The sequence below is a fragment of the Diaporthe amygdali genome, assembly GCF_026229845.1.
Source record: "Diaporthe amygdali strain CAA958 chromosome Unknown NODE_62_length_164125_cov_65_766172, whole genome shotgun sequence".
In the NCBI taxonomy this organism is placed as follows: Eukaryota; Fungi; Ascomycota; class Sordariomycetes; order Diaporthales; family Diaporthaceae; genus Diaporthe; species Diaporthe amygdali.
In genome coordinates, this window is record NW_026517082.1 from 94,119 (window position 1) to 109,682 (window position 15,564).

The following is a 15,564-nucleotide window of genomic DNA, read 5'->3' on the forward strand; positions in this document are numbered from 1 at the left end:
TTAGACCGAGAAGTCCAGTAGGGACTTAAACTCCCCCATCGCGACCCTTCTGTGTCCATATATTGTCCTATGGTTCTGTGATCAGCTCGAGGTACCTTCCACAACGTCGAAGTGTAGTTACATACTTTCCGAGAGTCTCTTCTATATCGACCGCGAGACTACTTGTGCAACATGGCGGCTGCTGGACAAGAGATCCGTGTACGACGCGGCAACTGGCGCGAGGTTCCGCGAGAGCAGAAGTTTGAGCTATCCGACATGGACCACACTATGCCAAAGATATTCATTCCAATAGTCGAAGTATTTGAGCTTCCAGATGGAGCCGACAAGGAAGAAATTGTTGCGACCTTCAGAAAAGGCCTCGAGTTTGCATTGACACAATACCCGGTCGTCAACGGCTCTCTTCACATGGACGAGGGCAGTGGCCGCTTGTGTATGTTTCACGATATTTTGGTCCTTAAGATGTGTCAGTCACTAACAAAGATTCTTATAGGGATTGTAACAAAGCGTACTGATACCGTGAGCCTTTTTGTAGAGCACCTCGACCGGGATGAAGGCGAAGCGCAGCACCCATCCTTCCAAGAACTCGCAGAGAGGCATTTCCCAGCCTCAGAGCTACTCCCGGAGAAACTCCTGCCCAATGTGGTCACAGAGAAGATGATATTCTCGCCTGTAGGCCAGGACGCCAAAGACGCATTACTGGTCGCTACTTTCCAAATCACATTCATTAGGGGGGGCTTCATTCTCGGCCTGGCGATGCACCACAGCATTACCGACGCTCCTGGCTGCGATGGATTCCTCACCACGTGGGCGGAGAACTCTACCGCAGTCAAGAATGGTTCCCATTTCAAGCCCATCCATGATTCCAACCGCGACCGCTCGCGCCTCAGTGCGCCCCAGCCGCCCAGCGCTGAGCGGTGGAAGCAACTGGACGGAAAGTTCACCACGCTGAAGGATGTGGGCGGGCCGACCCCTCCACCTCCTGCGGACTTTGTAGTGCCACCCATCACCAGTCGCACATGGCATCTGAGCTCAGCAAGCCTCGAGCAGCTCAAGGCGGATGCCTCACCAGTGCAGAGCCCGGGAAACGGCGGCGGCGAGGCTCAGTCGTGGATCTCGACCTACGACGCCGTCATGGCTCTTTTCTGGAAGACTATGACGCGCGCCAAGATTCCCTTGCTCAAGCCGTCCATGGACGAAAAAAGTAGCATTGTACACCCTGCCAACGCTCGCTCCAGACTTGACCCGCCACTGCCATCACGATACCTAGGCAACGGATGCGCCCTTCCCCGTGCGGGGCCCTTGCGCGTAGGTGACCTCATCGAGGCCGACTTGCGCCAGCTGGCTCCTTTGGTGCGTCAGGGCATCAAGGAAATAACGCCGCAGTATACCGCGGAGATGCCTGAGTGGGTCGCAGGCTTGCGCGACAGGCGGTGGATAACCGTCAACATGAACAATTTCCTGGGACTCGACCTGGCCGGCACAAGCTGGCAGGGGATGGAGGCGTACCAGAAGCATGACTTTGGGTTTGGCCTACCGGTGGCATTGAGATGGCCAAAACCCAGTTTCGAGGGCTACGTGTTCATATTCCCCCAGAGATCTGGCGTCAAAGGCGCTGCACCGGATGAGGGCCTGGAGGTTTGCGTGTGTCTGGAGGCGGGTAGTGCAGACCGTTTATTGAAGGACGAAGAGTTGTTGAAGTATGCTGAAGTAAGGTTTTGAAGTGTAAGGGAAATGGAATATAGAGTTTCCGTTTGGATCTATGGATATCAATCACCAGGGAAACAGACCAGAAACGCATCCAACATTCCTCGAGATCTGCAAACCGCTTGGCATAAAACACTGCCGTCTTAACATCATCTGCCATCGAAAGCAGAACAAGTCCATGGAGGCATGTTCTTGCACGGCCTGCGACTAAGGACTCAGCAGCCAGAGATTAGTTGAGGACATCTACAGTCCCGATGACTGAAGATTTGAAATAAAAGTGGCGCAAGATGAGAGCGAGCTATACCCAAGATGGAAGTGCAGGATGCAGTCATCAAGCCTTCGACGCAAGTCAGAGCTGAGCCCCGCTGCGGCTGTGTTCCACCCCGCAGCCTCACGAACGTGACATGTAGAACTTCTCTCTTACTTCGTTCCTTACTTTCTTGAGGCTACCTGACTTGCAATGCTCGCGCAGGAACAAGCTTTCCACTCGAGCTCATGAGCGCGAGGGAGGTCGTTCACCGGATTGCCGGCTTTCCGGCCGGCGCCTCCAAATCAGCCACAAAAGCGATACTCTGGGACATTTTCGGGCCAGACGTTGAGATCACCGTCCGGTCTGTAGGCATACACCCACTGGCTTCCTCGGCTGTGGTGGCCACCGCTATCTTCTCACCTGTGCCGAGCCAACTGAAAGGCAGCAGCAAGTCCACTATCTCGGAAGTTGTCAGGTTCGATGGTCAACCTTTGCAGCTTCATCTGGAGATCGACACAGATTTCCTCGGATTCACACCTCTGAACGTTGTGGATGACTCACAATCTGGTCAGATTGACTGCATTCTGGTCAGCGGGCTAAGCAGTCATGCCTATGGGTCGTGGAAGGAAAGGGGAGGCCGCTTCATGTGGCCGGTCGATACCGAGGACAGCCGACCATCCAACGTGCGATTTCTACTCTGGGGTTATGACACATCCCTCATCAACAGCGAGTCATTTCAGGACATTGAAGACATCGGGGGGAGTCTCGCTACAGCTCTTGAAGGCATCCACCCATCGTTTGGTCGATACGAGAATGGCGACCAAAATCCAGAGTTCGAGGCGCGGCCAATTGTCTTCATTGCGCACAGCCTGGGCGGCTTGGTGGTCAAAGAAGCCATCTGTCAGATGGCTCAGGATCCGGCCCATTTACGATGTGTATATGGTCTGGTCTTCTTTGGGGTTCCTCATAACGGTCTCCTTGTAGATCCTTGGCTCCGGATCATTGGCCAACGGGCCAACGCCGATCTGATCCGCAGTCTGAAGCCGGAGTCTCGCGACTTGCAGCGTCTGGATAAAGCCTTCAGAAAGACGTTTCGGTTGCAGGGATCACGAGTGATATCGGTCTACGAGACGATGAAGAGTTCGACCACCAAGGAAGACAGCCCTGGAGTTTTTAGCCGGTCTGGTGACAGTCAAGTCCTCGTCAGTCGCAGTTCAGCATGTGGTACTTGGCCAGAGAGTGCCATCCATAAACAAATTGCTATGAATCGGACTCATGAAGATTTGCCTAAGTTTAGCGGCCCTTTTGACGATTCTTTCCTGAGATTGCGGCCATTCCTTGATCACATATGGGCCAACGCTTTTGAAGCGGTGCAAAACAGATTCGGAACCAATGAGCGTGGCAGACTGGTCGGAAGAGCACAAGTTGTGAACGGGACAGAGCCTCAGCAGCGCAATGGCTTGATCCAGGTGTGGCCAGATGTCGAGTCCTATGGCGCGTCCCCGCCGGCCACCGAAGTGGACGTGATCGCCATCCATGGCCTTGGCGGGCATCCACACGGCACATGGACAAGCGGTGGAAAGAATTGGCTCCGAGACTTTCTTCCGTTCGAAATCCCAGGAGTACGGGTTTTGACTTTCGGCTACAATGGCGTACTTGCTTTTGGCGGCTCAAGATCGAGCTTTGGCGAAATTGCTCGGAATCTGCTTGACGAGCTCTTGAGGTTGCGACAAAGCGATCAGGACCAGAGTGATCGGAAGATTGTTTTCATCTGCCACAGCCTTGGTGGTTTGATTCTCAAGCAGGCGCTTGTTCTAGCAAACGAACTTGGAGCCCAGTTCGTCACGTTTATGAACAGCGTCACAGGAGTCTTGTTCATGGGCACGCCTAACAAAGGCAATCAAGTGGCCTACTGGAAACATTTGTTCTCGAACATTGTTGAGCTCGAGAGCCTTCCCGACTTCGAGGCCACGTCTTCGGAAACAATGCTATCCATATCAGCTGACCTTGGGAGGACGTGCTCCCAATTTAATGAGAAAATAGCTCTCAAGCTTCAGATCTTTAGTCTCTACGAGGAACTTGAGTCACAAGACACTGAGTCTTTAGTAAGTGCTATCTCCGAAATAATGTCCGCGAGTCTCTCCCTCCGATGGATACCCTGATTCTCTACCGAAGAAGACCCGCGTTTCCAGAAATATTCCTTTCTACGGTCAAACATCAAACTATCAATGATCCCATGGTCAATTATTCGATGAAGGAACGAGAGCTGACGATGTGCGCTTGCCAGGTGGTAGATCAAGCTTCCGCGATCCTCCGTCTTCCCACAGAGACAATTCTGCCATTGGAGACGGATCACAAAGGGCTCTCACGGTTTCTTACGAGCTCATCAGCAGTTTACCGAACCATCTGCAAGTGTCTCTCGGAGCTGATGGAGACTGCGGACTCTTCGACCGGCCAGAGTTGTGAGTCAGAATGGGCGATCTGTTTACTGCGAAGTACATTCGGAGCTAATCGAACTGTAGATACGGATTTTACAGTAAAAGAATTCATCAAGGATCTCGATGCTGTTGATAACACTAAAGTATCTCATGCATTAGATCCAGCATGGATGAGGTCGACACGATGGATCATAGACAATACCGAGTTCAAGACATGGAGTGGCATTAGAAGCCAACGCGTGCTTTGGCTACATGGTCCCCCGGGCTCTGGAAAAACTGTGCTCATGAAAAGCATGGTGGCATACCTTGCTGAGCGGCATCAAGCTTCCGAGATTCGCATTATCTACAAACCCGTCCGCTTCTTTTTCGACGTCAAGGATCCACATCGCAATTCTTCAATGGCTTTTGTTAAATCTATCTTGGCACAGATTATTCAAGACGAAACGACTCGTTTCGTCTTCAAGTATCTTGATAGGCTGAACTACAAAAAGACCATGGGATCGGAGACTGAGGACGAACTTTGGACATATTTGTTCACCATCGTCCAGAAGTCTAGAGGAATTATCTTCCAGGTTGCCATCGATGCTCTCGACGAAGCTTTGAGGGTCTCGTCGTCAGGGTCAACCACGATCGTTGACAGACTTGAAGAATTGATGGCCATTGACCTCAGCGGCCGTGTTAGGCTCCTCATTTCCCATCGCGAGAAACCTCTTGCCGGTGTGTCTTTAGCACAAGATGCCCTCAAAATCGGTACTCGGAATAGGTTTACCGAGTCAAGCGTCGTTGAGTTCATACGCATGAAGGTACGCCGCAGTCTTGAAGACTCGGGGGTGCCGACGCGAGCCGGCGAGAGCATCGAAAAGAAGATTATGGAGGTCTCGCAGGGCAACTACCTTCACGCAACATTGGCATGGCAGCAATTCACTCAAGGTGTCCAGACGTGGACCATCGCGGAGATCTCGCTAGGTTTACGAAGGCTCGACACTCTGTCTTACGACCTCATATCATCGTACTGTCAGCTCCTGAACGGCATTGGTCACTCGTACCGACCTAGAGCTAGGACTGCCTTTGCAATTCTTGGTGTGTGCAGGGAAAAGTTTGATCTACGGCAACTGGCTTTTCTCGCCAATCTTTACGAGAGGATCCATCTGACAGACGGGGCAGAGAAGCTACCAAAAGATACGATCTCAGATCTGATGTGCGACTGTGCTGATCTTGAGGCTTATTTGTCCGAATCATGTGGATACCTGATCAAGAGAGCAGAAGACGGCACGGTTGACTTTGCTCACACTTCTGTAAAAGATTTATTCACTGAGAACCAATTCGGTCTCTCGCCGGCAAACACAATGACACTTTCGGAATATACCATGTCAACAAACGATGCGCACGACATTATGAGACGTTTGTGCTGTACAATTCTTCAGCTGGAGATCGACAATCAAAGAGTTTGGATCCAAGTCGTGACAAGGGCCATGAGTACGATGGAGGAGGAGAAGGAGGCGAGGATCCAAGATTGGGCCCGCAGAAAAAACGACGCAGCCAAGAGGGACCTCGAACTTAAGCAAGCGAGTGTGATCGGGACGATTGAGAATGAGAAAAAGAGCCAAGAGGATGTGGTGATCCAGAGAACTTTGATCGAGAGTATGAGCAGTACGCCATGCTTTGTTTACTCCATTTTTCACTGGTTCGAACATTATGAGGCTGCGCCGCCTAGCCGAATCTCTGACCAGCAACATGTGGAAACGCTGGTCTCTCCTGTAGGCCAAGTAAGTCACATGCTCTGGGTATTGATGACCAGAAACACGGTACCACATTATGACTGGAACCACGCAAACTCTCTGAGACCAACACGGGAAGTATGTCTGTACCGAATCATTACCAGGGGCGACCATTCAGCCCTTGTCAGGGTCCTTATCGATCGAGGCGCCAATCTCAATTACATCACCTCCATCTACATGGAAGACGACCAGCCAGAGGAACATGGAATCAGTCCACTTTCCTGGGCAATCGTGTGTCAGCGCCGAAAGATCTTGGATGTGCTCTTGAGAAATGAAACCACACAAGTTAATCGCGGCCTGAGAGGGACTCCGAAACCTCTCCACTTTGCCGTCTCGACAGGAATACCCTACTTCGTTGAAAGGATCGTTCAGCATCCGGATTGCAATGTCAATGTCACTGATCATAAGGGGACGCCGTTGCACCTGGCCCTTCACCGGATGAACTATAAAGCAGTGGAGATCATCTTGGATCAGGCATACGTTGACGTCTGGGCCAAGGATCACCATGGCGAATCCGCATATACTCGAGCCTTCAGTCGTGGTTTTTGGGGATCAATCTTCGAGAAATTGCTTCAAGCCTCTAAAACAGAGACTCGAGAGGCTCTAGCCGAGCCCATTCAAGGCACCACTCAGCTTTTCATGGCAGGCACACACGGCTGGACGAATGTGGAGGAAATTATCCTACGAGAGGACCTTGAACAATTGTTTCTCATTGACTCATATACCGGCATGAGTCCCCTCATTGCCACTGCATATTATGGGCGAAAAGAGAAGCTTCTTTGGATGCTCGATCGTGTTCCACCCACGGGTGTGCCATTGAGGCGAGAGTCTGACCAATTTGACCTGTTACATCTTTGCGCTGACCAAGACTGGGAAGATGTGGTTAAACTTCTCCAACGAAAATACGGGCTGAAGTCACTTGCCTCGGACCACAAGGGGCGCACGCTTCTTCACTGGGCTGTCGAGTATGGGTGGGACATGGATCATTTCAGCGTGGTGGAGAACAAGGACATCCTCGACAGGCCGGACCGTGATGGCTTGGCGGCCATACATCTTGCGATCTTGAATCGAGACATGGAAGTTCTCAGGGCTCTGGTCGCCGCAGGAGCCGACTGTTTCCTCAGGGAGAAGAATGGCATGACACCTGCGCATCTTGCTGCGGATAGCGGCTTTCGCGAAGCTTTACATCTTTTCATTGACATGCCGACTCGAGAATTTGGGCGCACGCGAACCGGCGCCAGTCTTCTTCATCTCATCGCATCTTGGTCCGATGGGCCGTCAGTTCGCAAGTTTGTGTCTAGCAAACGAGCCTTGTTGGATGTTGTGGACAAGAAAAATTGTACACCGCTGCACTACGCTGCCATGGTCAACAATCTGTCTTCTGTTGATGTACTTGTCGCCATGGGCTGTGATATCAATGCCAAGAACAGCAGCAGGCGTACTCCACTCCATGAGGCCATACGAGGCGGGTCTGTTGGCACGACTTTACTTCTGCTAAAGCTGGGCGCCAATTACACTACTGTAGATGCATTTGGGCAGACTTGTCTGCTGATGGTCTATCGATATGGGCTCGAGAGTCTGGTCCCACGATTCTTAAGTCTCAAATGCAGCATACACGCTGAAGATGTCTTCATGATGACTCCACTGCATCGGGCCTGTGCGAATGGAAACACCTCCCTGGTCCTGGACTTGCTAAATTTGGGAGCGAACTGGAGGCTCAAGAACAAATATCGTCGGACGCCTTTGGACCTAGCTGTGGAAAACCGAAATCATCGGGTAGTGAAGCATATGGTATCCTATCTCTGGCAGAACTACCGCCGATCTAAGACACGCCAGCGTGTTTTCAACCGGGCGTTGAGAGTTGCAATCCAAGAAGAATGTGGAGTCGGTATAGAAAAGGTGCTTCAGAAATACAAGGCAAAGGTCGACCGTGACTCAATAGTGGCCCATCGGGTTTACCTCGCTGGACCGTCTCCAGAGCCTGGCGTCCTCCCACTCTGCAGGATTCCCTTCGAAGCTAGGTTTGAACGGTACCGGTATTGGAATTATCCCAGCTATCCCAGCACGGGATAGCACCTTTCTTACAAAACAACTGCACGTTCACTGGTACCGCTTGGAATAGCTCAAATCTACGAAGAGAAGGGAGCGGAAGATACGAAGCGCCACCAATTTAGCGAGCTAGCCAGCGAGCCAGTTGTTCCTTTCTTACCAGATGAGAGGGAAGGCACGCCAGGAGGGTCAAGATGGGCTTAGTCGGGGAGGGGGGGGGGGTTATTCAACAAGAAATTTCTCAAGAGACTCAATTTAATACTTAAATTTCCAAAGTCTCGGGAGAAAAATCTAAATCTTTCCCATAAGAATGCAGGGATAATGATTATAAGTGGGCAAGTTTGTATGCTGAAGAGCCCTGTTCCCTTCCCGTATTCAACACCTTCTCCATTTTGTACTGCCCCCATATTTGAGCCGCTCTTCTGTTTGGAACTGCTACAGATCTACTCCGGCAGATGCACTGTCCATCATATTTGTGCACACACCGGATTGTTCAACTTTCAGGAATGGTCAAACCCAGAGGAGCCTTTAAAGTTTTCGAGAAACCTGCCGACATGAGTGAGAAAACAGAGATATTAGGCGAACACTTGAGCTTTAGTATAATGTACATACTCACCCAACTTCGAGACTTTGTGTGTCAGAACTTGGGTGTTAGTTCGTATGTTATTGTGTGCATTGAATTGAGAGCTATTTTAATGGACTGCAAACTGGCTATCTGACCTGCGACGTCCCTATGGAGAAGCCCCATATATTAGGCTATCCAAAAGATATCCTTACTACATTGCCCCACTGTATTCTATGGGCTACCTTACGATTTCATCCACAAAGAAAGCACATGTGAGCTGCAATTCCTTTAAGCTGATTTTACTAAGAATTAGATTATTCTAGCTATATGTATTGTTCCGTTCTTGTCTCTAGCACATACGACCATAGGTATCAGAAAACTCGGGATCCCGTCCGCTCTCCCATAGATAAGCTGGTAACCGCTGGATTAGTAGTTGGGTCGGTGACGACCAGCGAATACCCGGTGTTGTATGTTTTTGCCTTTTGCCTCCCGTTTACTCACCGTTCTACCTGTTGTTACACACGGCTGTGGACGCGCGCTAGTCTCATGTCTTGATATCCTTATCCACTTACAAGTGTTGCGTACTTGCAGACCCTGGCACACTGGTGAGGCACAATTTGCTTTACTAGTAATGGGTGCTTGAGATGGGACGAAGAGTGTGCGCATTTGTGGGCAGAACACAACGACGTGCCCGGGGACAGAATGCAGGCCCATAGCCCTAGGGACCACTCGGATCGCATTGCTTCATGGCTGAGATGAAGGGGAAAAAAAATTATTATTAAAATTTGTTTCCTAACCTGTTCTCTTATTATTACCTAGTAGTTGCTTATCAGGGATTATTAGCTTTATATCTAAAGTATGTGTGTGTTTCTCAAGAGAGAGTAATGAGTGCAGAGGGGTCACGAGGACACCAGCTGCGTGCCAGCTGTCAGCTAGCTACATCCATTGCAACACTTCTTGTGCCCGGCTAAAATCATCTTCATGAGACGGTCCCTACGTCGTCACGGCACAAAGGCTCGATTTGGCTGTAGAAATATGTTGATTTCTGTTAAGGCTCGCCTAGCGAAAAGAAAGGCGAGGGCAGCATAGCTGTGCGCGCGCCCTAGAAGCTATTTACAGTATAGTGGTAAGCTAATAAGATAAGCCTATCGATAAGGGCCCTGTAGGTCCCAGCCCAGAGGGCCCCGCTGGCGTTCAGCCCCACGCCCTCACACTTCAGGAAGTTTACAATTAATATAATAGATTAAAGGGTTTTAAAGCTATTCCTCGGCTTATTAAGTACCTATTACTCTCTTTCTTTACTGACAATACTCTATGTTAGCTGCTATATTCAGATTAAATATGGAGATTCGCAGGCTCGGCATGTGCATGTGACTCTACAGATGCACTTCATGATGCTGCGGATTCGGTATCACCCACATGCCCTGCCTTATCTGTTCGATGCAGGGGTGCTGTGTTCGCAGTGTAAATACGATGAGCACCAAAGAGGTTAACAGGCCGGGTTTCCCGTTAGCGTCGTGGCAAACGCAGATCCTTGTGGTAAGCTTGTAAGCCTACACACAATAGTCTAATAGATCCAGGTGAAATGGGAAACTGTCCCCGCCTTTGACATTTTGAGCACCTATTTTGCAGGGCCGTGGTCATCCTGTGAGCCATCACTTGTGCGCCTCGAGACGGATCACAATGGTACCATCATCCAGCGACTGCGTACGTATGGCCTGTCCAGGAGGTCAGATGGACCCGTTCTGATGCGCAATCACAGTGTCAAGCACTTTCAGCAATCTCAGCACTTGCCAATGTCTTCTACCCCAACTCACCACAGTACAATTCGACACAGCAATCCTACTGGACGCTTCAAGAATCCTCCCTCCGTCCGTCCTGCATCATCCAACCATGCACGGCAGTGCAAGTCGGTGATGCTGTGTCCTCTTTGGTCAGCCGAAACTGCTCCTTCGCAATCAAAGGACGTGGTCATGCTCCCAGTGCAGGCTACGCTAACATTGACGATGGCGTCACGATCGACTTGACCAGCATGAAGAGCGTTGAGCTACGAGGCGATGCCAGCGTTGCACGAGTTGGCGCAGGGGCAAGCTGGCTAGATGTGTATACCTTCCTTGACCAGAGCAACAAGGTATGATTATAAGGAAGCATTTCAATTTTCCATCGTGTACATTCTGACCTCGATCAGACGGTGGCTGGCGGTCGCAACGGCGCAGTGGGTGTGGGCGGCCTGACAGTCGGTGGCGGCATCTCCTACTTCTCCCCGCAAGTCGGCTTCACCTGCGACACGCTCGTCAATGTCGAGGTGGTGCTGGGAAATGGACAAGTTGTCAATGCCAATGCCACCGACAATGCCGACCTCTTCCGCGCGCTCAAAGGCGGGCTGAACAATTTTGGCATCGTGACGCGTTACGACTTTTCCACGATCGAATACGACGGCATCTTCGGTGGCACCGTGGGTAACGACATATCCCAACGTGATGCCGTCTTCGATGCCTTCACCAACATCGCCGCAGCACCGGACTATGATGTCCACGCCTCCATCGTGGTAGGCTTGGTGTACGCGGCAGGCACATGGTCTCTCTCCTCAACGCCAATTTACACGCAGCCCGTCCTGCGCCCATCCGTCTATGACGAACTCTTCTCCGTGCCAAATATCTCCGACAGCACGGCCATCCGACGTCTGGGCACGTTCGCAAACGAGACGAGCCTGCCGCCACTGAACGGCCTGTTCTTGACGACCACGTTTGGTGCAACTCCAGGCTTGCTAAGTTCCATGTTTGACATTCTCAATCAGACGCTCTCTACATCCAGTACAGTTCCATCGTCGACGATATGGAGCTTCGCATTCGAGCCCCTGCCCACGGTATTCGTCGAACATGGTGCCGGCCGGAACACGCTTGGCACCAGCTCAGCAGATGGAAACAGCATCGTTCTCCTGCTGAGCGCGTTCTGGCCTGGTGCAGCAGACAGTGATGCGGTACAGGCGGTCGCAAATAGTGCATTCGCGGCATTGAACGAGGAGGCAGAAAAGCAGGGGCAGGCGAAGAGGTTTGTCTATGCAAATTATGCGGGTCAGAGCCAATCGCCGTTCCAGAGCTATGGTGAGGCGAACGTCGATTTCTTGCAGAAGACGGCCGGCAAGTACGATCCGCAGGGTGTGTTTCGGTATAATGTGCCTGGAGGATTTAAGCTGTGAATGTAGACTAGAAAAAAAAATGTACCGGTGAATGTCTCGAACCAGTCGGTGCTGGGTGTGCGCTATGCCGCGGAGCCGTTGCTGCAACACTGGCAGCCAGCAGCTGCGACGTATACAGGGTGATCTGAAAAAGATTATCTATGCTGATATAACCCCCACAGACGATGTAATGCTATTCCCATCAATCAAAAGCCCTTATTTCTCTTCTTCCAAACGCAATTATAATATTAATTGCTTTATTAAAGTGTTTTTTATGTCTTTTTAGGGACGGCTCTTGGCAACAGTATAGCAGTCTACGTCGCCGTCTCGATGAATTCAGGCCTGAACCCTAGGGCTCAGGGTTGACAAGTCATCCTATTCAATTCCAGCATGTTGTTTAAAGTCCTCAGCCTGCGGGCACTGGCTCGTTTTACCAGATGAAAAGGGAGTGATCCACATAGTTGTCTGAAAGCACTGCAAGTCATGTGCAGTCGTGTCTTGGCAACGGCGCTGCTTTTTGCACGGCAATTTTGATCGGATCGGCCCGGGAGTCTGATACCCAACACGATCATCCTAGACCGAGTCTGATCGCGAGGATTTCGACACTATGAGAAAGTGAATTTCAAAAAGTCGATGACGACACAGAGCTTGGCTGACTGATAATCCTGTTTATCACGACGAACAATTGTAAGATCATGCCGTTGCAATTCAGCAGTTGTCCCTGCCACTCACAAGTCTCAAATTACTACCAATTATGGCCTCTTCTTCCTCTCTGTCGGCATGGCATTTACAGAAACTTGCCTAGCTTTGACCGGTCCTTGAGTGGACTCTCCGCCATCATTACCGGGGCCAATGGTATCTCTGGCTTTAACACGATGCGTGCCCTGCTCGACAGTCCAGAGTGCTGGACGAGCATCTTTGCACTCTCCCGCAAGCCGCCCCCTGAGGAGATGATGAATTTGTTGACTGAAGAAGCCCGATCTCGAGTCAAATTCATCGCTTGTGACTTCGTCGATGAACCTGCCTGAATTGCCAAGAATCTCAAGGCGGCTGGTGTTCGCGCTAATCACGTCTTCTTCTACTCTTACATCCATAAGGAGTGGTCTCAAGCCGCGGCCTTGGACAAGGATAATACCGCCCTGCCAAGAAACTTCCTCGATTCCCTCGAACTGGCCGACATCAAGCCCAGTCGTTTCGTGCTCCAAACTGGAGGAAAGAATTACGGCATGCACATTGGTCGCGTGCGAACTCCCCTCGTCGAGTCGGAACCCCAGCCGCGACATCTCCAAACCAACTTCTACTACTCTCAAGAAGACCTCCTGAAATCATTCTGTGAGCGAAACGGACTGCATGGAATATCATTCGGGCTGCATTCATCATTAGGGCGTCGTCTCACGCGTCGATGAACACCTTCTATTTTCCGCCGTCTACGCCATCGTCCAAGCGCGGAAAGGAGAGCCGATCGCTGCCAAAGGCGATCGGGAGCAATCGCAATACGAGTACTACCACTGCACGGCTCGGATGACGGGATACCTGAGCGAATGGGCTGATCTGGACAGCACTTGCGCGAACGAGGCCTTCAACACCCAAGATGGCAGACCCTTGAGCTGGGAGCGCTTCTTTTCCGAGCTTGCCCGGTGGTTCGGCGTCAAAGAAGTTGTGCCGCCACCAGATGACGAGCCGGGGCTCAAAGCCAATGTGGGGAAGCTCGGAAAGGAGTCGCCTTTGGGATACGGTCCGCCGTTGTCATCGAAGTCGAGTCCGCCATCCCTCTCTGCTGAGAGATAAACCATTGGATATCATCGACGCGCAGGATGTAGTGGAGCGTAGAAGCGCCAACTGCCCCCAAAAAAGGCGGGAGGAACAGGCCCAACAGGCTGAAAATGCCCGGGGACTGCGGAATGCATACGTAAACGGGTAACGCGTAATATTGCACCAGATTGCTTTGCATCGCGCAACCTAACCCTGCATTTCCCGTGATTTAACTATAACCACCTTCCCCTCTCCAAATATGTAAGCCCAGATTTGTTTTGCTAAGGCTCCAAGGGGATAACCAAGTGGTTCTCCTAACTCCTGAGAGGTCAGAAATGCCGCCCGAGGCTCGGTTTGCCGTCGTTGCTGGCACGGGTGCTTTCGACTTCACGCCCGCCTTTGAGGATGCCATTCTCTGCATCGTCCCTTCGGCCCTCTTTCTGGTTGTAGCCCTACAGCGTCTCTTCTGGCTCGCGAGACAACCTCGCAAGGTCGCTAAAAGCCACCGGCCAATCGTGAAAGTGGCACGTGATAATCTCCGCCCCCGAAACCATAGATTTTGCTTGGGTCAATTGTGTGGGCAAGAAGAGAAAACAACTACTGACTGATATAGTAAGTGCAGGGACTGATCGGCGTGTACACAGCTCTACAACTCGCAGTCTTGCTGTGCTGGGCTCTGAATACAGAGAAGTGGCCTTTCTCTCGGTTACGGACGTCGGCCGCCGTGCTCGCCTTCGTCGATGGATTTTTACTCTTGTTCCTGTCCCATGCCGAGCACGCTCGCTCGGTACGACCATCGACCATCATCAACGTTTATTTACTCTTTACTTTGCTCTTTGACTGCGTCGTTGCCAGAACTCTGTGGCTTGCCGACCATGACTCCACGATCCCGGGCCTTTTCACCTCAATTATCGCTATCAAACTCTTTGTCTTGACTTCGGAAGCCTGGGAAAAGAGACCCATACTCCTGTCTCAGTACCAGTCTCTTTCCCCAGAGGTCACCAGTGGCATACTGGGCCGGAGTGTCTTCTGGTGGCTGAATTCACTGATGCGAACCGGGTTCACTCGCTCCCTCACTGATCATGATCTGCTCCCCATCCATGACAGCTTAGCGGCACGAACACTACTCCCCGAAGCACGGGACTCGTTTGGTTCATCGAACCACTCCAATCGCCATGCCTTGGCCTTCTCCATGTTGTGGGCCACCAAGTACATCTTTCTGGCTGGCGTGACACCCCGCCTTGCATTGGCTGCTTTCAAATACACGCTTCCTTTTCTCATCACCAGGACGACTTCCTGGACGACCGATTCGTCGCAGCCAGATGCAATGGGATGGGGACTGACGGGTGCATGGGTGCTGGTCTTCCTTGCGCAAGCTATTTCGAACGGCTTTTATTACCAGATGACATATCGATTTGTCACTTCGATTCGCGGCAGTCTCTGCAGTTTGATCTACACCAAGACGTTAGATCTCAGCAGCAGCACGGCTCTTGACGAGTCCGTGGCGGTATCGCTCATGTCTACGGACACCGAAAGTATTTGTCAAAGCGCCGCAACCTTGCACGAGCTTTGGGCCTCGCCAATCGAGTCTTCTGTCGCCATCTTTCTCCTGTACAAGCAGCTTGGCCTTGCGGCTCTGGCCCCGGTCGTTGTAGCAATCATTTCCACTACTGGCATGTTGTGGCTTGCCCAATTCATTGGAATGGCCAAAACAAGTTGGATGGAGGGCATCCAAACGCGGGTCGATGTAACGGCTTCGGTCCTCGCATCCATGAAGGTTAGGATCCAGCAGGAAGACCTGACAATACTTGTTCTTGATGGCAGGCTCGAGCACTAATCCGTTCGCTGCA

General features: G+C 51.4%; 2 protein-coding genes across 2 annotated transcripts; both read left to right on the plus strand.

Annotated features, from left to right (window-relative positions):
* Positions 1-171: 171 nt before the first annotated feature.
* J7T55_010984 (ankyrin repeat protein) lies at positions 172-8,243 on the plus strand (the record flags this gene model as incomplete). Its single annotated transcript, XM_053136009.1, has 6 exons — positions 172-430; positions 491-1,697; positions 2,026-2,103; positions 2,184-4,059; positions 4,242-4,416; positions 4,477-8,243. 6 exons carry the CDS (start codon positions 172-174, stop codon positions 8,241-8,243), a joined length of 7,362 nt encoding a protein of 2,453 aa, XP_052986391.1.
* A 2,224-nt stretch (positions 8,244-10,467) lies between these two features.
* Positions 10,468-15,551, plus strand: J7T55_010985 (uncharacterized protein; the record flags this gene model as incomplete). The annotated part of the gene is made up of 8 exons (XM_053136010.1): positions 10,468-10,491; positions 10,547-10,915; positions 10,973-11,942; positions 12,145-12,149; positions 13,000-13,218; positions 13,346-13,697; positions 14,048-14,205; positions 14,337-15,551. The coding sequence occupies 8 exons, from the start codon at positions 10,468-10,470 to the stop codon at positions 15,549-15,551; spliced, it is 3,312 nt and encodes a 1,103-aa protein (XP_052986392.1).
* Between the last annotated feature and the right edge of the window lie 13 nt (positions 15,552-15,564).